The sequence below is a fragment of the Platichthys flesus genome, chromosome 5, assembly GCF_949316205.1.
Source record: "Platichthys flesus chromosome 5, fPlaFle2.1, whole genome shotgun sequence".
NCBI lineage: Eukaryota > Metazoa > Chordata > Actinopteri > Pleuronectiformes > Pleuronectidae > Platichthys > Platichthys flesus.
In genome coordinates this window covers 15,599,889-15,623,968 of record NC_084949.1, presented here as the reverse complement: position 1 = coordinate 15,623,968, position 24,080 = coordinate 15,599,889, and the positions used below count along the sequence as shown (strand labels likewise).

Sequence of the window (24,080 nt, the reverse complement as noted above, 5' to 3'; positions counted from 1 at the left end):
GTGAGAGTGAGACAAGGGGAGAAGGCAGAAGAGGAAGAGGAAGCAGAGCGACTCACAAAGAACAAAAGCCAGTGACTGTATAAGAGGTGGCAGCAGCTGTCAGTCTGGCTGCTAAACCCCGCCCATCACTGTTGACCTCAGCAGAGATGATCAAGAAAGGGTCCGTCATCCACTCAGCGGGCCGATTAGCCAGCCAAGCCAGCCTTTCCCCAATGATTTAACTCCCTTTAATTGAATGCCTACATGGACAAAGTATAAGGCTGAATTCTTTCCTTGTCCGCCACTGTGGTAAAACACATCCTTTCCATGCTCTGGATCGAGTTTCCATTAATGTAATCCTGAAGAGAGCACTCTGGCCCGTCGACAGCATCTTCGCCACTGTAACTCAGAGACCCAAGTTCATTAAACAATGAGCTGTGACGTAAAACGTGTCCCGAGCCTGTTTTCATCTCGAGCGCTGTGTTTTTTAATGAGGATAACTCCCAGGCCAGACAAGAGTTTTATTAAATTTCTGCTCGATCTGGAAAGAGTTGAGGAACCCTGCCAACGGCTAAAAGCAGTTATCTATCACCCATAACGTAGAGCAAAACTTGTTACAAAGGCTCACACGCAGAGGAGGATAAAATAATGTCTAAAAGCAGCTATTTATCATCTGGAAATCTGCAGAGTAATGTGGAGTGCTTCTTCAAAGACTTCAAAAGAGTTTTCTAACCCTTGAAGAATGAGTGCAAGACAAAAACACTAACTATATGCTACCCATCTAACTATTAGCTCAAAAGTATCACTCAATCTGTTCCTTGCTCTTTGTCTTTAGTCCTCCTTTATTTTTCTTCATCTCTCCTCTAGCTTGTATCCTCCCCCATACCCCTGTCTCTAAAGAAATCTCCCTCAGCTACTCGCTGTACAACAACACAAGGGTTTGTTGAGGCAGTACCTTGGTGAGGCTGCGGGCTGCGCTGTCCTTGCCCCCGGGGGTGAGGTTCCTGAGCTGGACGTCCAGCAGCTCGACCAGCTGGGCCATGGCCCTCACCGTGGACGGCACGTCGCCAGGCCGCAGGAGCCCTTTGGTCTGCTCCGCCAGCTCCCTGGCAACGATGGCAGCCGTCTCACCCGAACGAAGCTGCGAGCCAAACAGGGTGACAGGAGCGGCGGGAGGGGTGGAGTGAAAAGAGAGAGAGAGCGAGAGATTGATGGGAGTGTAGACGTCAGGTGAGGTTAGAAGGGAAGTAAGTTTTGGGGAAAGGAGAAAAAGTTAGCGAGCAGAGGAGGAAAGTGGTAGACGGGGTTTGGGATTAAAGCAGCGAGAGACAGATGGAAAAATGAAAGGACAGGAAAGGAAGGGCAGAGAGGGAAAGAGGGGATTGAGTAAGAGAAGAAAAGGACAGGTGGGTAATGAGACAGATAGGATGGTAGGTGCAGTAAGGAAGTGAGAATGAAGGAAGGGATAGAGGGGCACAAAGTGGGTTAAGGTTGAAGGGGAATCCAAGGGCTTATAAAGTGTTTATGAAGACATTTAAAATCACTTTACAGAAACAACTCCTAATTTAGCACCTCTGCTCCTATGCTGATTTCACAGGGATCCTTTTCCATGTTTCGTCTTTCACAGAAACCCTCTAAAGCCTTTTCAGCTCATGTGAGAACACACTCAAAAGCCATAAATAGAAATTGTGGGAAGTTACAAGGCGAGCACTTCCCCCTGCAGCGATCTAAACTCTCCCGGATCTCAAACACGAGTTAGGGGTAACAAATGAAGATGGATACATGGCCTAAATCTTTCCCTGTGGTCAGTGCATCTTCATGCGCGAGAAATTGCTCCAGGACTCTATCCATAATACATTTCTTCAAACTGGGGCTCAGCCGCTTTGCCACGAGGGCCACCAGCAGCTTTCAGACTCACTTTCTGCATGATGTGGTTGACCCAGGGTGACGTGCAGTTGCTGAGGTCGGGGCCTTGGGGATCCCAGTAGCCCAAGTGGGCCATGCACACGTATGTGGCCACACCTGCGAGAACAAGCAAAACAAACAAGGTGAGACAGCGCTGACATTCACCAGGAGACATGAGGGCTCTTGAGGTGACTGGGGTTCACTGAGCAGATTGTGCGTGCATCGTCTGGGAGTGTGTGTGTGTTTGTATGTGTGTGTGTGTGTGTGTGTGTGTGTGTGTGTGTGTGTGAGTGTGTAGACGATAGCTGGACGACTTGAGGAATCATCATTGTCATGTCAGATAATTGATTAAAACCACAGAATTCTTTTCCTGAGGATGTGAGAGATCTTATACGACTGCTCCACCACTTTTTCAGAAGGAAATATATATATATATATATATATATATATATATATATATATATATATGTGTGTTTTTCTTTGTAACAGCCCCTTAAGACCCCCTTAGATCCTTCTCCTCTCCACTCCACTCAGTATCAAAATCAAAGGATGATCGAGCACGCTGTGTCGTGGCTCCCTCCCTGTCAGGTCTCCTCTATACACCTCCCCCCTTTTAAATCTCAAATGGAGTACTCAACTATCTGAAAAGACAATAATATTTGAAAAAGAGCGAATTATTGTATTTTGTGTATGCGGCTGTATGTTTTTCAGTTTAACAATCATTCTGTCAAATAAAGTTAAGACAATCTGTTTTTAAGAGCACATTACTGCACATGTGGAAATGTACTTTCCATCTTTATGTACAGTCTGTGGCGAATGCATATGGTTTATAAAATGTGACTCTTTATTTATATTACTAGTCAACAGCATGTATATAAAACCGGAACTACTACATGAACGTACTGACAGGTTCAGGCTGAGGGTCACAGGGGGCTTGTTGTGATTTGCTCATCAACATCAGAGACACACACATTTCTGTTTAACTGCGGTATTGATATTTTGACTTGGGGAAACTGTTTCCAATTAGAGTTTTATGCAAAAGACTTCCAACATGAGACTCAAGGGGGAATAATAAAGCAAAGAACAAAATACTAATCCTGGACGAAGCTTGCTCTCCAGTTCCCTGTGCATCTCCTTACCCAGTGTCCCTACAGGGCAGGGCTGCTTGGCCATCTGGCCTTGCTGTGTCCGAGGCCACGATATGTCGGCTGTCAACCTTGGACTGCAGAAGTCTTGAGGAGGCAGGGCAGGAGGCTGGGGGGCTGCAGGAGGGACCTGCACCGCTGGATTGCGTCCGGCTTTCTGGTTGGTGTCAGGAATCTGGTTGGTATCTGATGACGAGCCACCGACAGGAACCAGGATGGGCTGGCGAATCGTGGTCGTGGTTCGGTACCGCTGGCCAGGGGAGGTGGTGAGGAGGGGCCTTGGGGTGGTGTAGTAGGGAGGAGAACGAGTGGTGGTGGTGCGGCTGGTGGACGAAGAGGAGGAGCCCCCACCACCACCACCGACTGGACCTCCTCCTCCCCCTCCTCGGCTAGGGGGCATCATGGGAGGTGGGCGATAATCTGCAGAGAAAAGACAAAGCGAAGGGTCTAAATCTGCACGAACACAACACCTGGGATCTTAAACTTTGACCCACAGTCTGTTATGAGGCTTTGTGGTTCACAACATGACTCAAGTGTGGATGATTCTATGAGATCTAGATGCCAGAGCAAAATGTATTTCCATGAACAGAAGCAAAAGAACAACAGAATTAAATTAACTGCGATCAAACCATCTGCACCATGTGATGTGAGCAGCGGCCCCGCCAGCCTAAAGAAATATTATCGTAACAGACACCAACACACGTTTGCAGGCATTCATTTACACAGCACTAAGTAGATCTGACAGGGAGGAGCTGATGTTTCTGATGACTTACAAATGTCAGTGTTCCATGGCTTGTCAGTGTTAACATATGCCACATAATTTAGGTTTGCGGTTGTGTGCGTGTGTGTGTGTGTGTGTGTGTGTGTGTGTGTGTGTGTGTGCGTGCGTGTGTGTGTTTGTGGTTTTCTTATCAGTTGTTCCCAAATTTAGGAAATGATTCCAAACGACTCAGTTAACCACTATATCACCATATTGCTTAGCGAGGTCATATCATGTGCACAGAAATGTGCTCACATTAATCACAGCTGAAAGTCAGATTTGTTAAGGTGTAGTAACTGAATTATAACTATATTTTGATTCAGCTGGATCCACACCTAATGTTGCCTTTTTATAGCATTACCACTCTAAAGGGGTACAACAACTGCAGTAAAGTAAAAAGCAGAACCCTCTAAGCAAGACCAGGCTTCATCCTGCAGGTTCCACACAAGGTTACCAGTCCTTCCTGGGGGACTTGTACAGTAGTTGCTTCTCGCTGCTTAACCTGGCAGAAAAAAATCATTCTTTCCCTGTCATGCATGATTCATCACAAGGTGACATCTGAAGATTCAGAAAGGTCACTTAAATGCACATGGCTCAGTCTTTTATTGTCAATATTTTATTGTAAAAAACTAAAGCTCAATTATTCACATTGACCTCAGACAGAAATAAAGAAAGGATGGACGACATGATGGAAAGAGAGAGGAGGCAAAGAGCACGTGTGTTTGTGAATCACTAGTGTCCTCTCGTGAAAATACTCGCCCATCCGTCTCTCTCCGTCTGCTACCCTCTCTCTGCTCTCAGTGCAAATCAATATTGCATGATCGCAGGTTGAGTAGATGGAAATGATTATTTACACTTCTCCCTCACGTGCCCTTTTTTCAGCTCCAAATAATTTAGAAGTCATTATGGGTAATATGCTGCTTACATGTGGGGCCCATTTTCATAAGCCACATCTTCACTAAGAAACAAAGCAGGTGAAAGCTTTAACTGCCACTGCAAACACTTTAACATCTGTAAATTTATCAAATACACTCAGGGACATATTTAGGAAATGCAATTACAGAATAATAAAAAAAAAATCTTCTTATATCAAATCAAACCTGCAGAGCTTTCAGAAAACACTTGATTTTTTATATCCTAAATCTATATATTTTTGCAACTGCCTCTTCTAGATAACACTGTAAAAAATGAAAATGAATATGCAATATGCACATAATATGCATAGAGTATGCACAGAATATGCAGTATGCACAGTTAATCATGGAGTAGAAAGTTGAATTGGGTGATAGGTCACTCTTGGCCAGTACTTTTACTTCCTAATTCAAAAAGATACTTTTACTTTTATTTGAGTACGTTTTGGTCGATTTATTTGTACTTTTATTTAGGTAAAGTGTTTGAGTATTTCCTCCACCAGTGAACCCAGTGCAGCTCGTAACCACAGTGACATCATACATCATTCCCATGTGTATTCCCTGAAGTACAAACAGATAAACAGGGACAACCCTCTCATTTAACGAAGCTGCTCAAATATGGATTCTGACGACTTCATGTAATGCCACTTTAACAACTAAAAAGTCAGTTGTTTTAATATTCTTTATATTGTATCAACTCAGGTAACTGACTAAAACTATTTCTTTCACATAGAGTAGAAGAAAATCTAAATCTAAGCGTGAAATACTCCAGAGAAGCTGACACTGGCCTAACTTGGCTAAAAACATCTCCCTCACCCTCGGCCCACATGCTGACCAGCAACCCTGAATTCAATTAGATTAGTGTAATATATATCACGTGACATTATTTCTGTGCAATGAAGTCTTTCTAACTCTGGACAAACTCACTGCTCGAGTCGAAGTGGGAAGTTGATGGGGAAATTCTCCGTATCTGCCGCAATATGCCTTTTAGTGGGAAGCATTGTTACTTGTGTTTCTCCATCTAAGGACTTGGTGCCCCTCAGGCCATAATGTGTACTACATGCTGGTCACTGACACTGAGGGGTAACAGGGCCAATTTTTCAATCAGGCTCCATGTACCGTTCAGGAAAGGGGAGCGATTGTAGGATTACAATCTCAGTAGAATATAATCAGAGTGATAACCGCATATTTGTGTAACTGCAACTGTCATTATCTCCGTGTGGTCCATCGGGAATTAAGGGAGAGTGTGAGTGACACAGGCTGAGGTGTGTGTGTGTGTGTGTGTGTGTGTGTCTTTTTGTGTGGGTGTTTATATTATTTAGTGTGAACTGAAGCCGTCCCCTTCCGTGGATTGTGAGTAATTAAAGCCACTGTACTTTCCTCTGTCTATCGCCGTCTCTCTCTCACTCTCCACCTCCTCTGTCTGTCCGTCTCGTTGACTGACAGCCGTGTCAAATCCCACTCCCCGTGTACGTTCTGTTCTCCTCCTCCACAATTCAATGGAGTGTTTCCATACCTAAACCGTGCTTCCCCCCCGCTCCTGAATCACTGCTGCCCTGCCTCATGCATTCTCCACGGAACGTTGCCATCAATCATGCGTGGCAGCGGTGGCCTAGGGACTGGCTGTCAATCTGCGTGTGTGTGATTGTGTGCGTGTAGTTACGTGAGTGAGTGAGAGTGTGTGTGTGCCTATCTGCACTCAAACAGGAAGCTCCATTAGGGCCTCTGCCACAACAATATAAGAGTAATGGTGTGCGTGTGTGTGTGTGTGAGGTTGATGTCTGCTGTCTTTTGAGTACAGGGCAGAAAACACTGGCAGGTCAGGGTCCAGTAAGACAAAAGCCTGCAAGCATCATAGGAAAGGGGCCACAGCACTCCACTAGCCATGTATCTCTCCTCCCTCCTCCGCTGCTCTCTTGACATCATCCGCCTGATTTCATCACTCACTCCTGTTTTTCTTTATTCTACCTGTTTAATCTTAAACACATTCTCACATGTGCTTGCCTTTGTTTTAATTCCGTCCTCCCAGCGCTCACCCTCCTGCAACATTTAGATGATAAAAGGTCTTGTGATGTGATTCATTTATCACGGGCATCACCGAGGAGGCTGTGGAGGACGCTGTAGGGAGGGCACTACAGGAGGATGACATAACAGCTTCATGAAACATTTATAAAGAGAAGAAGGGCTCGGGGTTGTACTCAAGGGGACTGGCATATCTCCCCGCGTTCTAGCTTCGGAAGCTGTGAGTAAATGCTTTACGACAACCTTGTGATGCCAACTAACCTAAACGTTGTACGCTTCGGATGGACCAATGCCACAAGAGCAGTTGTTTGACACAAATCCCTAAAAAAAAAAACACAATCACAAACTGAGTAGGAGCTGTGAAATGTTCTTCGGATTTTACACTGTACACCCTGCCCCATGTTTGTAGGTGACGTATTTAGACAGAAAGCAAAACATCAGTTCATATAAACGCATGACACTTCATGTACAAGTGGTTGCTTAAGATAAATGGCTCTAGCAACACTACATGTTAGAAGTCAGGTTTTGCTCCCTGCACTGTTGCTGCACTGTTTCCCACTCTGAGAACAGGCTCCTTCTATTCTATTAAGTTAAGTGCTGCATTGAGAGGTTTGGAGTTTTTTTGCACGGTAAATATTTGGAGGATCACATATAAATACTAGAATGACACCAATTAGACTGCATGTTCTCTGCCGAGGCCCAACAGTCCCCTTAAATCCTATCAAGCTGCATCAAACTACACACACTCGTATTTCAGTCCTCTAAATATGACTTTCATCAAGAGCCATAAACTGTTCCCTCAGAAAACAGTAAAAAACAAAACTAAGCTTAGAAAACAAAAACTAATGGGGCCTGTGTTGAGATTGTTTTGTTGTCTGCGGTTTGCAAAGTCAGGAATGAACTTTCGACCTCAACTTTCAGCTAACAAGGACACTAAGTCATTGAAGTGGTCCCAAAAATTGAATTGCGACCATCTATTCTTCCGTAACATCTGGAAGACATCTGCGTGGGGAAAGATCTAAATCTCTGTAGCAGCTATTTAAGTGATAATGAGTTTACATTGTTGACTATTCCGTTGTATTGTATTCTATTGTTTTGCGTTGTGTTGTTTTTTTCCCCCTTTCCTGACCTGTAGCAGCTCGGTGGAAAGTGAGACAATGGCAGGCTGGCAGTAAACTTGTTCCTGGAGTTGCCTATCTGTCACAGCACTGGTGGGGCCATAGAGATACTGTCAGTCACCTCATGATCATCTGAAATACCGACAGGCAATGTGTGTGTGTGTGTGTGTGTGTGTGTGTGCCTGTGCAGCAATGTTTTTCTGTGTGGGTAAGACTGTCTGTCTCTGCCTCCGCTCCGCTGCCGAGAATGCTCTTGTTGACTTCTCATACGGCAAACAGAGGGATCGTAAATCCACAGCACAAGAGGTAGGCAGGGAGGAGAGAGAGGGAGGCGAGGGAAAAGAGGACTTCCCTTGGCAAGTTTCCCACATTGTCGGGAAGGCGGCGGACAAACAGACTGCGAGAGGGAGGAGGAGTGAAACAGAGGCAAAGAGGAGAGGGATTTGATGGAAGATAGAAGATGAACAAAGTGTGAGATTATACTTGTTTATTATTCAAGAGGACAACTTTATTTATTAATTTATTTTAGTATTGGTGACTCTATTTGACTGTTTGCAGTTGGGAGAAAGGAAATAATACTTTCTTGCAGTTTGCGTAAAAGTTACAGCCTCTTTGCCTCTAAATACACACACAGACACACACACACAGACACACACACACACACCATCCTGAACAGTGGGGAGGAATAGATCCAGAGGGGTAACAGCAAAATGATAATCTGACTGGAGGGCAAGAAGCTTTCTAGGCTGGATAGTCGCACAGACGTGAATAGGGCTGCATACTGAGATAACACACTCGCCCCTATGGCTGGAGAGCTCGCACACAAACGTACACACACTCACTAACAGATACTGACTTTTCCCTTAGTTGCGCACCAAGCAACACACACACACACACATGCATGGTGCACAAAAAAAAACAGCCTGAACAGAAATGTTACTTTTACTTTTCATTCACTGTGCTCTTGGCGAGCGACGCGGGCCTGCTGATAAGACAGAACGGAGCACTTCAAAGCAGCGATACTTGGGAGATAGAAAACAACCTCAACTAATAGAGTATCCCTCAAAATGGCTGCCAGGCACCGCCGCCACGTTCCTAGGCAAATGTTCCACAAACCAATGCATCAACCCTGCTGGCTCTACCAGTTGCAAATCACGCCATCCTTCTGCCGCGGCTGGAGACACCTGCAGCGAGTTTGCAGATTTCATGCTTTGCCCTTAATCAGGGGGAAGTTCCCTTGTACAAAGCAAAAGCTAATGCAAGAGACCAGTTTTATTCTCTTTAATAATGGAGAGGATCACCAGTATATTCCTTTAAAGTGCAGACCATTGCCTGTCAATTCTAGGAGGACAAGTATGAATATATAGCAGGTCTCCAGCAAAATCCTATTACTGTCTTATAGTGGAAGCTGTGGCCTCTAGCAAGTGACCCTGTGGTGATTCAATATAAGGTTCCCCATAATTTATCATAATGGCCCATCATTTAGAGATTAAGATTGTATCAACTCTGTTTTGCCTCCTTTAAATGTTTTGTATTAAAAATCTAAAAAGTCTGAAAAGACCACAGCCCCGGCGGAACTCTCTGCTCGCCACTCTCGTCTGTATTTACTTCCTGCGAGGCCGTGGGCTTCCCCCTCCATCCTGTTCTCCTTGCTGGGCCAGCTTAATTTGGCATCTGCTGTTTGGCAGAGGCGAAGCAGTTCTGAGGCCAAATGCAAGCAGAGGGCCCGGCTGGGGCGATCCAATCGATCAGGACACACTGCAGGTAAGGAACAGGTGCGCCAGACTGTGTGAAGCAGAGTTCAGTCTCTGCGGAGAGACGGTTGTGTCGTAATCTATTTGGGAGGGAGGGACATAGGTAGGGAGGGAGCAGGTCTAGAGAACAGGGATGTATGTGGGTGGAAAAGAGGAAAGACGAGTGTCGACTAAGGTGTGAAGGAAGCCACATACTGTTGTTACCTTGTATAAAACCACTTTGAGGATTGTGGTGCCACAGTTTAGGTCCATCCATTATCTATATTGCCTACCGTTTACAGCAGGGGAGCTAGAGCCATATTCCCAGCTGACATTGGGTGAGAGGGAGAGGTTGGGTTCACCCCTGATAGGTCACCAGCGTATCACAGGGCCAACGTACAGAGACAAACAACCATTCACACCTACCATCAATTCAGAGTCCCCACTTAACCCAAGCTGCATGCCCTGGCTAGACTGGGATTCAAACTAAAAACCTTCTCGGTCTGAGTCGGCAGTGCTTTCCACTGACATTTTATTTTGTGACCAAATGTCACTCAGCAGAAAGCACACCTCCGCCAAGGCCCAACTGTCCCCTTACGAAACCACATCTATAAATACACACTCATAAATGTCAGACCAAACCCGCCTGGTTGTCTTTATCAGCTCCATGAATTATTCTCTGACAAACAGCGAAAATGTTGAAAAATGCCCAATCTCACAATATGAAGAAAATAAATCCTGGATCCTCAGCCTGATGTGGATCTGCTTCTACATTGTATGCGTCCTTCCCTGACCCGTACCGCATCCCTCCACCGAGTTTAATGGTAATCAGTCCAGTAGATTTTGCGTAATCAATCTCCCTGTTGGAGGTAACGAGATCCAAGACACACAGGCGTACGAGCCGAACTGATTCTAATTGTTCTTTTGTTATTTTTTGACATGCTATCCCGAAATTGGGAGAACACCAAATTTTGATTCCCACTTTGTAAACAATCATAAGAACATACTAAGCCACCCCGCAATCAATTCCGCCGGAGCTAAATCATCTCAAGTGGCGCGGGCGGCTGAAGGCTTTCACACACACACATACACACTCGCAAACACAACCACACACACGCACCATCTCAGTGTAAAAGCCAGGAATGTGCTGAGGGTTCGTCTAATCAGTGACCTGGTGAAAGAGGGGGCTCCACTTTAACCATTAACTCTTGTTTTTCTCTCCGATTTGGGAAATGTTGCAGCTAACGTTTCCTGCACTTCGTAGCCTTCTGCCGCCTGATTGCAATCTGGTGCCAAAGCGAGGGAGCGGAGAGGGAGTCGAGGGGGAGGAGGGAGTAAAGTCGCAGAGAGGAGTTAAAGACAATAGATGGCTCTATGCTTGACTTCCCTAGGAAATGGAACTCTGTGATGCTGGTCATTAAGAGTTCAAAGGTGATGCTTTAAATTTCCATAAACTGACAGAGTGACAAGCAGAGGTCAGGTCTCAGTGTAACTGCGTATTTTAAGGATTATAAGAGAATGGCAGAATCTGATTCATCTCCAATGAGGATTAAAAGACTTTCAATATATGATTGCAGTTTTTAGCAGTTTTGTTCTATAATACAGCAAAATACTTCAAACTCGTCGTCAATTGTCTCCTCACTGCGGGCCGATGTGTTTGTCATGGGGTCACGCAAGAAGTCAAACACGGAGCATCTGTCTCCTTAAAAATGTGCCCCGTGGGTCGCTAGGTGCTTCAGTTAGTTTGTATTGTTCCTTCAAACATGTCCTGCCCTTCCCGGTGTCAGAATCATGTCATGTGAAGTACAGCCGCACTTTCTACCGTTTAGCTTCAGTCGTTTTGCTGTGTCGACTGGAGTTTGAGCTAGCTACTAGCTAACTGTAGCGTGACGTTACGTTCTTCCAGAGCCACGTAGAGCATATCGCCAGAGCGTTAAGTGTAATGTTAACTGGTATTGATCTTGCCTGCCAACTATTCCAGGCAATTAAACTGGGAACCGGTATCTGCATTGTGATCCAGTCCGGTAGTTACCGGCTGTGTAGGATTTCGGAACCTAACCCTATAAAAAACACCTCTAGGGATCCTTTATCCTGTCGAAAATTCATCAGATCGTCTCACCTTGAATAGAGAAATTGAAATAGATCATCACCTAGAATGGCTAAAGTGAAGCAGCACTAGAATGTGAGAATGTGAGAAGTGAGTAAGCAAGGGAAAGTGAAAACAGAGAGGAAACAGGAGTGAAGCAGTGATAGGAGAAGCAGCGTTTACAAGACGTAATCTGCTCAGTTTGGCCATTTTGCCATTTTGCCCCTCCCTTCCCAAAGATGCAGATAACATGAATAATTTTGCGACTTGGTGGGAAAAAACTTTCTAAAGTGTGGCAAAGCAGACTGGAGGTGATAAATTATTCAAATGTTTCATCGGAGCCATGCCGCTTGCGTAGGGCAGGCCTCTATAATATGCATGTAAGAAGACGAAATGAAACAACTCCATAAACAGAAGACAGTGAGTGATGGTGACGCAGACCGAGACAAGTGACTTTGACTCTGTCTTTAAGAAGGCATGCACCCGGCCTCTATAATACAGTATATACATCCGATTAAATAGGCCTGTGTGATGCAGGAAGGGGCTGAGAGCAGGGACAGGATGGCAGATAAAACGGGAGATAAGGACGACGAGGAGAAAAACAGGGAGAAACACGATGTACAGGAGGAAGATATACGAGAAGGGGAAATATCGAGATTCCTGCCATTGTGAGTGTGAGTGTGAGAGACGGAGAGAAAGAATGGGGATTTTAACAAACAATGTAGAAACACAAGGAAGACATGTGCAACAATAAATGTACACAGGCACATCACTTCCTTTCTTAAGTACCAAGGGCAGAAGAATCTGCATTTCAAAAAGATCATTCCCTGCCGCGTGCTGCATCAACAGCGTGATGGAATACAAGGGAGGAAATCTTTATATCATCTGTTGGCCTAAGATGGACTAGAGCTCGTTTTAATTGGTTCCATGCTCACAGGAAACCTCATGTGATACATTGGGCTCTGCTACGACTCTACATTTTTCAATAATATGGTCAATATGATATTTGTTACTATCACTTTCACTGGAAGCTTCAACAGAAACACTATTCAGTCACTTTGAATGGGGTCATGCCATGCATTGCCAAACTGCCTTGTGGTTCCACCGTGTTGCTTTACCTGCGCTGCGTAGGGCCAAAGTTGATCACAGCTACATTTTTCAGCAGCTCAGGCAGCAGCCAATCAAGTTTTGTTTGAAATCCTCAAGCACAGCGGTAACTAATCAGATCATGGTAAATCAAACGTCAAAAATGAGAGTGGAAAGACGAGGCACAGGCAGCTGCTGAACCTGGTGTGTGGTCATCGGGTTGTGGGGTTGCTCTGCGCTTCTCATAAGTGTTGCAGGACACGCTGGCAGGAAAGCCGATATAGTGAAAACATTAAATCGTGAAATTATTGTTATGATCATGTTATGACGATGTGCTGGGCATTCCCACCGTGAAGCGTTAACACAATGAGTCCTGTGTCAAACTTTGGGATATAATACATAAACAGGGCTGGATTACTGAGTATGTTCCAATTTTTCACTTGAAAATTAAGGCATATTTCTCAAACATCTTTAATCAAGTCTCGTCCAAGCACCAACTACTAATCTGTATTGTAATTTTTTTACAGAATTGGCAAAGTTATAACTTAATGTCTCATCAAGATCTACACTCTTCAGTACTTGTAAAGATTCAGGTTTGATAATCTCCCCTATAATGTATATTGTATTATATAGTAAATGATCTGCATTCATGTTTTTGCAAAGATTGGAATGTGCTGAAATAACTGTCACATTCAGACACGTGTTTCAAAAGATAAACCGTTTTGTCAGAAGGCTGCAGATGACCCACAGTGACCTCCCCTGAACTGACCAATGAGCTGCCTGCACTCTCCCAGCTGGACAGACACAACGCAGTAATTGGAGCTCTCACTGCTCTACTCCGATTATACACAGTCCTCCGTACCCTACCTCGGCCCTCTCTGACTCCACGGCCCGTTTCCTGTCTCATTTTATGTCTTTAAGAAGTCCACATGAGCTGCATCAAAAGCAGGGTGAGCATTAAGCCACATCAGTAATGAGTGGAAACCCTCAGATTGGCCCCTTTCCTTGGCCTGTTTCCTGAACTGGCGAAAGAAAAGAAAAGGAAAACAAAAAATCTAAACAGGACCGTTTGACCACTGCGTAATATACTCATTGTTAAAACAACAGAAAAACACATTTCTGAGATTTGGAAAGAAAGAAGGAGCCGGAAATCGGGTCCAGCTTCAGCAACAAAATCAAACTTCAATGAATCGACTTGTCACCTCATTTTCTGAAGAATGGGAAAATGCAATTGAGGAAGTTAATTTATTCCTCGTCCTCATTGAGTGAATGAGGAAGCAGCGTAAGGAGGGAGGCAGCATTGATTGTATGCATTTATCTCTCACTGGTCAGCAGTCTGGCTTGTTGCTGTGCACTGGAGGTCATTGTCCACATTGAATCCCAATTGATCTCGTCTTTAAAGCCTCCTGAGACGCCCGGAGCTCCATTATGAGACTGATCACACTCTCAAGTGTACACCAATAAGCTCATGAAGAGAGAATCACAAACTCGCACTGTAATTACACCACCAGAGTAGCTTATAGGCGTGGGCATTGTTATGCATGCATTAACTCACAGTATAACTTTTTTTACAGCATGATCTCCTTTCACACACACAGACACACACACACACACACACACACGCACACTGATCGGTAGAAACCAAGTTTAATGCCGCCTCACTCTATAATTCCTTGTACTGCCTGCTAACTGCGTGTAAGAGCATGCGTTGATTCAGACATCATTTAATAAGACATGAAGCCAGACTGCCTTGACCACTCCATAGAAAGGTGCTGAAAGGCAATTATGCTGGGCAAATAGCCCTTCAGGCTCTAGGGGCCTAAGCCCTTTCATCCGAAGGAGGGAACGAGGAGGAGGGTGGACTTTACCCCGGAGTTGGACGAGAGTCATTCTGGGTCAGACGGTAGTTTGGTACAGACGCGGCACCAGGATTCATGACCCCAACAGTTTCATGTCACTGTCAGTTCATCCTAATGTCTCGTCTTTTCATGTGGAGAGTTTTGGCTTCTGTTAGATTTCTGCTACCAACCAAATACAGAGATGGTCAGAATTGTTGTGGTGTTGCTCATATTATTTCATAGCTTGAGGTTAGAACAACAACATCATCAATTAAGGCCATTTTGACATGTTATCACTTACAGTATATGAACGCGAGTCCAATGTTCAATCTCCTTTTAGCTTTGTTTTCATCTCCACCTCCTTAGTGGTAGATTTAAATCTCTAAAGTAAATCTGTGGGAATTAACCACACCAGGAAAAGTAAGTTGGAGTTAAGTGACAATTATATCCGCCAAAGACAGAAGTATCATAGGTTAGTTTGTTCGTTGGTTTGTTTGTTTGTCAGCAGAATTATGAAAAAATTTACTAAATACATTTTTATGAAAATTGATGGAAAGGTGTAACATGAAAAAAGAAAAAAAACATGAAATGTTGGGGTGAATCTGGACAAAGGGCGAGATCTCGTTTTTTTTTGTATTTCACTTTTTTTGGAGCGTCTTCACCAATTCGCCATAATAATATAATATATATAATATCATAATTTGTGGGCCTAACTATTGGGCCTTGGACAAGGACGGCACACTCACACGCATCCTTCCTGTAATCTGCAGTATTAATTTTTTTTTCCGAAATCTTACTCTGGGTAATGTATTGTGTCTTCTTGCGTGATCTATTGTATAACTTTGTGTGCCTTACACCACTGAAAGACAAGAAACTTCCATTTGTGCCTGCACTGGACAATAAAGATTTGAACCTTGATTTTTCTAGTTCTATGGGGGTTCATTACCACAAGCAGCTCCTTTCACAGTACATATATTCATTTGACTCTTTCTACATCTTAGTTTACATCCACCAAATACACAATTATCACAGGTCAGTTTGTTCGCTACATTATCTTCAAATGCAAACAACTACTGCAACTTTGCACTCTTGTCTGTCTCCTGTACATATTTGTCATTGCTTGTTTATAGGCTTATTCTTCATTCTATTATATTTTAGTACCTAACAGTTTCTCTTCGTTCTTTATTATGTATCATTTACTGAGGGGGTATGAATAGTTTTATGTTTATAACATTGTATTTTGTAGCTATTTAATTCTAACCGTTTTTAAAAAAGGACAACATAAGAAGCGCTGTCAAACACAAGCATCTTCAGATTGTCCTCCTATTTGGATATCCTCTATGAAAGTGCTATCAGGTCCCCCCCCCCCCCCCCCCCCGAAGACTCTTGGCTCCATTGTGGAGGAATGTTTTATCATCTGTTATGCAGCTTGGGGAAACTAAAGAGAAGGCTGGCAAGTGGTACAGTAAAATGCGAGAGGCATTTACAGTAAGACTCAGCATAACATCAGATGGAGGCAGAGATCAAGGTAGTCTTCATGACGTCTTTGTGAATTATTCTTTTGCTTGACTAGAAAAGCTGAACAATTTCCGCAAATAGAATCTCAGCTGACATCTGTAATTTCACAGACAAGGCTCTATCCACGACCAGCTCTTAAAGTCATCACGTTTTTTTTAATGTCTGAAAAACATGCAGAGACCGCGGGTGGGGTGAGGCGGTGCGGGAGCAGTCACATTTGTGAACACTGACAGAACAGATGGTGCTTTTTCCTTTTGTTCCTTTTTAAATCATTTAGCAGAATTATTTATTAGATGGAGATTAGTGGCTGTGAGTATCCCTTGTGTCACAACTAAAAGCATTTATCATTAATAGGATTACTAAAAGCATCACAAATATGCCAGGGCATTTCATGTGACAATAAAAAAATAAATAAAAAAGGGCCGTACTGACTGTCCAGTAAATGTGGTTTGGGGGAAATTTCTCCAAGCAGCATCTTTTATTACTCATGTTGCAAAAACGAATGTGGGAAAAGACATTAAGAAGGGCATGTGGAGGAGGAGGAGGAGGAAGAGGTGGAGGAAGAGGAGGAGGAAGAGGTGGGACTTACCGTTGTTGCCAAAGTCCAGCGAGTACTTGACCACATGGTAGTTATTCCACACATACAGCAGGTTGTCTCTCGGGTTGTAATCCACTGCAGCAATGTACTGGTAGGAATTGGGAAAGGGTATGTTAACGGTCACCTCCTTGCTCTTGTCGGTGTTGTACATGTAGTCTATTTTGTTCCCGGTCCCCTCGTTGTCGTCGTCTTCGTAGACGGTCTTCACGACGTACAGGACTCCGCAGATCATGAAGGCGTTGGAGGCGGAGCGCTTGTCGTAGGTGGTGTCCCAGGAGCCTTCGATGCGCAGCGTGTAGGGGTTGAGCTGGCTCACCACGATGCGCCCGTTGTTCTGCTCCGTTGCGTAGATAACCCACAGTCCGTTCTCGTCCACAGCGAGGTCGATGTCCGACTTGCCGCCCCAGCGGTAGGGCGAGGTGTCGTGGTAGTTGGCATTGGCGATTATGGCCTCACCGCTCTTGATGCGCGTGCGCAAGTCGAACTTTACAATGTTGCGCGTGCGCTCCTTGTTGAAGAAGAGCGCGCCGTCATACACCACGAAGCCAGTCCCGTCCACGCGATGTGGGAGTTTGTAGGTGGTGGTGGGACGGCCCGCGATGAAGTCCTCTTTCGACGAGTACTCTGTCAGCGTGTCCGTGCGGTATGGGGTCCAGGGCATGTAGTAGATCTTGTCTGAGGCCTGTAACGGGTCTTTGCACCACGCACCGGACTGGTGGTCGGACTCGAAAAGATGTTCGCTTTGGTACACCCCTCGCAGAATGCCAGGACACAGAAATACTGAGGAACAAAGAACATGAATACATTAGATTAGAAGTGTTGTAAGAAAAGGCGTCTGCAGCTCCGATCACTCAAACCACATTTGAAGGGTTGAGTGTGACCTCATTCTTTTTGCAGTGTGAACACAAACGAGACCTGAGCCACATATGAAGAACTGCCTCGCTAACGTCTCTGATTCGCTGCAGTTTAAATGGGTTCTGACGCTTCTCAATGTCCACATGTTAATTTCTTTTTTAGGCACCACCTCAATATCAACACTGATAACTACATGATTGATACTTTAAATAAATGAGAAGAATCCTCAGTAACAGCTGTACGCATTGATTCTTTTGGCCCATCGAGACGCCACTCGCCTTTTCTCTATCATTTGACATGTCTTTAAAATCATACCGGTTAAAACAACCTACCAGAATTGGTGCAAGTGATTCACTTAATGCTGTTTATTCATAATTGGATTTCTCAAGACAGATGTTACAATAATATCAGGTCCTAACAGGGCCCACAATTTCCTGAGAGCCCATGTGAACTGTTTCCCTCTTTTCATTAAGGTTGCAGTGTGTTTGAACTTAACCGTAACCACCGCTGATGATAGGCTTGCTGTGTTGTGGTTTGGCTGTTTTGTAGTCACTGTCATTCTTAAGCACAGCAACAACAGCAGACCTCCTATTCAACAGATAATACCCTGCTCTCACAGCTAAGAGAAAATGAGAAAATGGCACATTTTGTTCTACTTCCCCCTTTCCCTCAATTCCCATTTCTCCCTCCCTCCCTCCCGGGCTCCTCATTAGCTCTCTCCTCCTTTCTTTCCTTTCTATTTCTGTCAGGATCGACCAACTGTAGAACCCAACATGTCTTTTATAGCCTGCTGTTTCTGCAATTGTTAGAGTAATTCATTCCCCACTCCGTGCTTGGTATTCCCATCCTGGAATACTGGGGTTATGTTTTATGAGTGATGTGGGAGATGTAGTAAATTCTGGGAAACCAGTGCGACCAGAGTCGTAGGGACCTTTGTAATTTAACTGGAATGCTGTCACATATATGCACGCACACACGGCAGACACACACAAACACGCCAGATGTGCATTGTGGCGTTCCCATTCTTCTCTGTAATATAATTCCTGATCCCACACGGAGGCCTGGGAATATTGATTGAATTTTCATTGGCTATCCAAAGCGCCGGCATAATTTTCACATCATTTGAAATATTAAATGTCAATGCAATTCTCTGTTCATTGGCTCATCATAAAACGTGTGCTCCACCCGTGGAGAGTTTGTTAAGTGACATTCTACACGATACCATGGAATAATATGGTCCTGGAGTGTGTCTAATGAGAACCAGTGTTTCTAAATTGCCTCTATATGCTGAGATCAAGCTCTCTTAATATAGCTGCAGCGACTTTGAAAGAGATGTCATTCTGCCACGAGGTACAAAGCGCTTCAGGCACTGGCATCGAAAAGTGAGGCCCAGCCCCGGACTTTGAGCGTGTGTACATGTGTGCGAGCCGGGGGGGCGGGCTGCGTGTTTCAGACTCACCTTTTTGTTCCACCTCTGCACGAGCCACGGGCCAAACATTCGAAGAGGAAAGCGAGAAAGAGGGAGATGGAGACAAAAGACAAAAATAGATTAACGATGCAATAATAAGGAAATCGTGATAATACAATCTCGGATCTCCATAATCGTTCTCATATTTCATCCTAACCATGTGAGAGTGCCAGGATGCTCTCTCCATGTGCGATTGGTAATAACATTACGTTAGCGTCTGAGGAGACTGTGCTGCAGCGGGGGGGGGGGGGGGGCGATCTGACAGTAATGTATCTCGCATGTGTCACACATGGAGACACATGGGGGAACCAACACCAACGTGCCCGTGCAGACACAGACGGAGGGAGACGGGCACCGAGAGCCAAAGCACAAGACCACAGGACCACATGAAGCAGCACACTCGTCTTCATAGCATCCGTGGTGGTCCCTGTTCTGAGTGCAGGACAAAACACAGCAATAGAAAATGAGCTGATATAATGAGTTCTTTAATGTTTGCTAAAAGCAACGGAGTGATGAAAAGCACAAAACGATTGGATTACTGGGTCTGCATTTCAGTGGAGCAGCCAAACCCGCCACATTATAATGCTTCCTGATGCACAGTGGGTGAGCTAATGCTTTGTGTGTGTCACCTACTTGTGTGCGGGTGTACAGACATCTGTGTGTGTGTGTGTGTTTGTGTGTGTGTGTGTTTGTGCGTGTGTGTGTGGAAGTGGAGGCATTCTGAATGCACTGGTTCTCTTCAACCAAAACATCAAAAATCCTGCTCTCTCACATTCAAAGCGTTGCCCTCAGCGCTTCAGAGGTGGGTTGCTCGTGTCGCCTCCCAGTGAAGTGTGCACACTTTCTTAGAGCATCTCAAACATATGAATTCCATTCCACCTTGCTCCCTGGGGGAATAAGTGGAATGTGAACATGGCAGAAACCTAATCCTGCAGGCCCACAGGCGGCCTGAAGCATCTGGGGGCCCGTTTCAGGAACTCAAGGGGGGCCCTACCCTCCCATAAAAAATATGTGCAAGGATTGGTTTGCATCAATCAAGGTCGATTTTCAGACTTCATCCTAAACGCATTGTGTGCTTTTTCAGCATTACGGATGGCTCAACACTTCCCTTAATTAAAAACTGAATTAGGAAGAAGCCTAACCTTTCTCTGCATTTAATAAATGCTTTGTATCAGCTGGCTTCAAAAATTCCCTCAAGTGACAACAAACGCCATACTGGGCCTTAAAGTGTATCCTCCCCCAGTCCCTACAGTCCAAATGGGCTTTGCCACCATGTCTACAGTATTTAGGGTGTAAGTCGTAAAGGTCAATCCTATCAGCCGTGAAGGAGACACTTACAGGTTGGCTCTATGTTTGCTGTAGCCTTGTTTTAGACAGCTTCATATGAACAGATTCACTGTTGATTGTGTTGATGTTAGTTCTCCATTAAACCATTTCAAATTTAAACAGAGTGTTCACTACACATGATTTTTAAGGCTCATTTACAGTCGATGTTAGATTCACATATGGAAAACATAGTCTTCTGCCTGTATTCTGTTTAAATTTCGTCATACATGCGAAATTGGACGTAAAAAGGGAGCTATACTATCAGACACTGTGGGGGGCAGTGCAGCTAATAGTGCAGGTGAGATTACCATGAGACACAAAGAAGACATTTCAACAATGGTGAGCTGGTGAGAAACCACAGACGTCTGTACGGGGTTACTTCGAGCGGTCACAGTGACGAACATCCGTATTTGCCCTCTTCCCACTTGTCAACAGAAGCACCAGACTGCTGACATGCTGTGTTCGATGGACAGTCTCCATGTGTCGTCTTCTCCGATGAGATCTCGAGCACGCCTAATTTCGACACAAAGCACGGCCAATCAGGCTGCGAGAGAGTTTTTCAGAATCAGAACGATCACTGTCTTTTTAGTACTGAGGTTTTTAACGTCACCTGAAGGGAACGGGCCACTAAAACAGTCATAAATGCCAAGTCATCAATAAAAGGGCTGAACCAATGAGGAAAAATACATGTGAACTGATATTTTGACTGGCATTGTTTTTCCGGCCGCACACAGGCTGTCACCGCAGATTTAAAACTGACGAAGATGGATCAGGCCGATCTGATTGTGAAGACTGTGATCAAGAGGAAGACTACAAGACGCATGAGGGAAACAACCCGGTAGTGACAGCACTAGATGAGAGGGACACCACTGTGTGCCCCGCGGCTTTGGCCCAGAGTGCCCCCCCCCCCCCCGCGGTGCTGTCATCAGGTGAGGGCGAGAGCGGAGCCGTGTGAGCCCCCTGCAGCTCCGACACTGGATAATGTTGAGTGTTCATAAGCATGTTTCCTTTTCTATGAAATAACAAAATGCCACTCTTCTGTGCTGTAGTGGTTTTTTTCCAATAAGTGTCGGCCTATATGGTTTTGAAGTGAATTATTAAACTCTTGCAAGTAAGTCAAGGGCCCTTTGGAGGTCTCTTTCAATAGAGGGGCGACACATTGCTATGTGCAGGTCCATGGCCTTGTGTGTAAAGACTGTTAGAGAGCTGCTGAATGGAGCCGGTCCCTGGAGAGCGAGGAAGAGGAGAGGAAGAGGAGAGGAAGAGGAAGAGGAAGAGGAGGAGGAGAGGAGACAGGCAGAGCCCTCAAAGGGAAATTGTTCAGAGAGACTTCCGACCGGCACATGTTTATATATAGCACAAGTGCACTACATATTTTGCACAGTACATGCATAAATTCTTTAACACATTAAAGCCTAATCTCATCACCAGCCACGCGACGTACACAAACACATGTGACACTCAGAAACACACACACACACACACACACACACACCACCATTAAATCCTAGGCTCATGAAAAATGCATGGTAACTGGTGCGGCTTAGCACAACTCTCCGATAAATAAGCATCTGTGGAAGGAGATCGTGTTCAACCTAAAAAAAGAGGGAACAAGCGTGTGTGTCACTCGTGCTGTTCCGAGTCGAGACGGGTGACGCTTCGCCGCGAGCAAGCAGTTCCCTCGCGAGGAAAATCTAGGGGAACGAAAAAGGAAAAACAGACAGTGTGTCTAAACAGATGTGTTTGTGCGACAGACGCACGCACACGTCGTACACAACACAGAGACACATCGCGGTGGAGACGACGGGGATTAATGACACCCTGCAACGAGGCGGCAGCTTCACCTGGGGCTCCCACAGAACCTCGGCGACGCAAAAAAGGAAAAACATGCAGAGTTCAAGGTTGCCGGAGACTAATAGATTTCAAATGGAAAAGTGTGGCAGCAACAAGTACACCACATGGCACGCCAAATGTCAAACAAATGTCATTCAATTTGTGCTGCTGCCTCTGTTGCTGAGCTCATCGCAGCTTTTTCATGTTTTTTTTTTTTGGTGAGGCATCTGTCTTTAATCTCTGTGACAAGAAATGAGAGTTTTTTTTTCCCCACAAATCGCAGTCATTCATCTCTCGGCGCACATGGACTTGACAGAGTGAATGTAGGTTGCCGAGACATTTGTTGAAACCTCAAGGTTCTGTCAAGGTTAGCTGGAGCGGGGCGCGCGGCGGTGCAGTAGATGAGAAGTCTTTTGTTGCTAATTCAGAGACGGTGAGAAAAGCGAGTGAAGCAACTCGCCGGGAAAAAAGATGGTTCCTACGAAAACGTCAACAAGAAAGCGTCTTCTCTCGAATCTTTTTACGTGGCTGTTTGCCCATAACTGAAAAAACTGCACACGTGCGGCACGTTTTCATCCGTCCGGTACCTCTCTCTGACTGATCATTTGCGAAACCACTTAGGCTGCACATTGAACGGTTCCTTCTGCAGCTACAGAGGAAAACATCATTTCGTCCATTTACTCCTAGCGAGGCTGAGTGAACGATTATTAGAAAGCGACAGCGGAACAATAACACCAACAGCCACGCGCCTGTTTAGATTCATTAAAAACCATCTAAATATTCATTAATATCTGCAATAGTATCTTGAACGCCTGTAATCACATGAACGGCTCTGACTCTGCCTTCGCTGATTTCTTCACTTCGTTCCTTCCATTTTCCATTTCTCATACACGACCCCCCCCCCCCCCACACACACACACACACACACACACAGGGGGACCCGGTGTTAATCTGAATGTGCTGCGGTGTAAAGATAATTAGCATTTTTATTGAAAACGTATGGTTTATTAAGGATGTATTCGTTGTGGAGGAGAAGGCGGCGTGTGTGCTCATGAGTGTGTGTTAATGTGTGCATGGGGCGGGGCACAGGAGCGCGCCTGAGCCTGCAGACAACGAGTGGCGACAGCAGCCTCACCGCTATTATCTCTGATCTCCAATCAGCTCAGCCGGCAGCAGCCCAAGGTCATTTGCGGACACGGGCGTTTTTCATCTTTTCCCCGTGTCCATTATCCTCTTCTTCCTCTCATCCTCACCTGCCGTCCCCTTTCATCGGTCTCGCGCCGCGCCTCTCTCCTCGCACACTCCCTCTGTTGTGTCCCCTGCATTTTCGGCCACTTCACCCGACCACCAAACCCTGTCCACCCCTTTAACTGTGTCTTTTTTTATCAGTTAATTCATTCTCTCTGTTCCTCGTCTGCTGGCCTCGTCTAACCCATTTCTCTCTATCTCTGTTTCAGCTGTGGCTCGCGCTCCTTCTCTCTCCTTCTGTCTCGTTGGTTCCCTTCCATCTTCCTCTCGCTCTCTCTGGGAGACACTACAAAAAAAAAATGTCGCCCGCAAATGTGTGCGCTCACATGTAGTGTCCGTGCAGAGGGACACACACCAACGAACGTGCCCACACACACAAGGATAGAACTCTGCCAGGGAACAGTTGTTTTCCACGACCACATTTGCATACACACACACACACACACACACACACACACACAGCTGTTCTCATGCCATCATGATGAAGTCATTCCAAGGGTCCAATCTGACAGAAGTCTTTAATTGAACAGACATGAAGGTGATTTTATCTTTTAATTAGCTTTCCTGCGGAGCCAACGTCTATTGTCCAAAATAGACTGCGTAGGTATTGCATAACATATCACTGGCTCCCTCTGTTTAATACACTTAATG

General features: G+C 45.1%; 1 protein-coding gene across 1 annotated transcript in view; it reads right to left on the bottom strand.

The window, feature by feature from the left end:
• Window positions 1-24,080, bottom strand: part of adgrl3.1 (adhesion G protein-coupled receptor L3.1) — a 120,529-nt gene that overhangs the window by 39,332 nt on the left and 57,117 nt on the right. The window contains exons 6-10 of the mRNA XM_062388632.1: window positions 19,014-19,028; window positions 16,691-17,479; window positions 3,024-3,449; window positions 1,898-2,001; window positions 935-1,120 (exon numbers count right to left, since the gene is read on the bottom strand). Of these exons, the coding sequence (XP_062244616.1) occupies window positions 935-1,120; window positions 1,898-2,001; window positions 3,024-3,449; window positions 16,691-17,479; window positions 19,014-19,028 (1,520 nt within the window). The remainder of the gene's footprint in view (window positions 1-934; window positions 1,121-1,897; window positions 2,002-3,023; window positions 3,450-16,690; window positions 17,480-19,013; window positions 19,029-24,080) is intronic.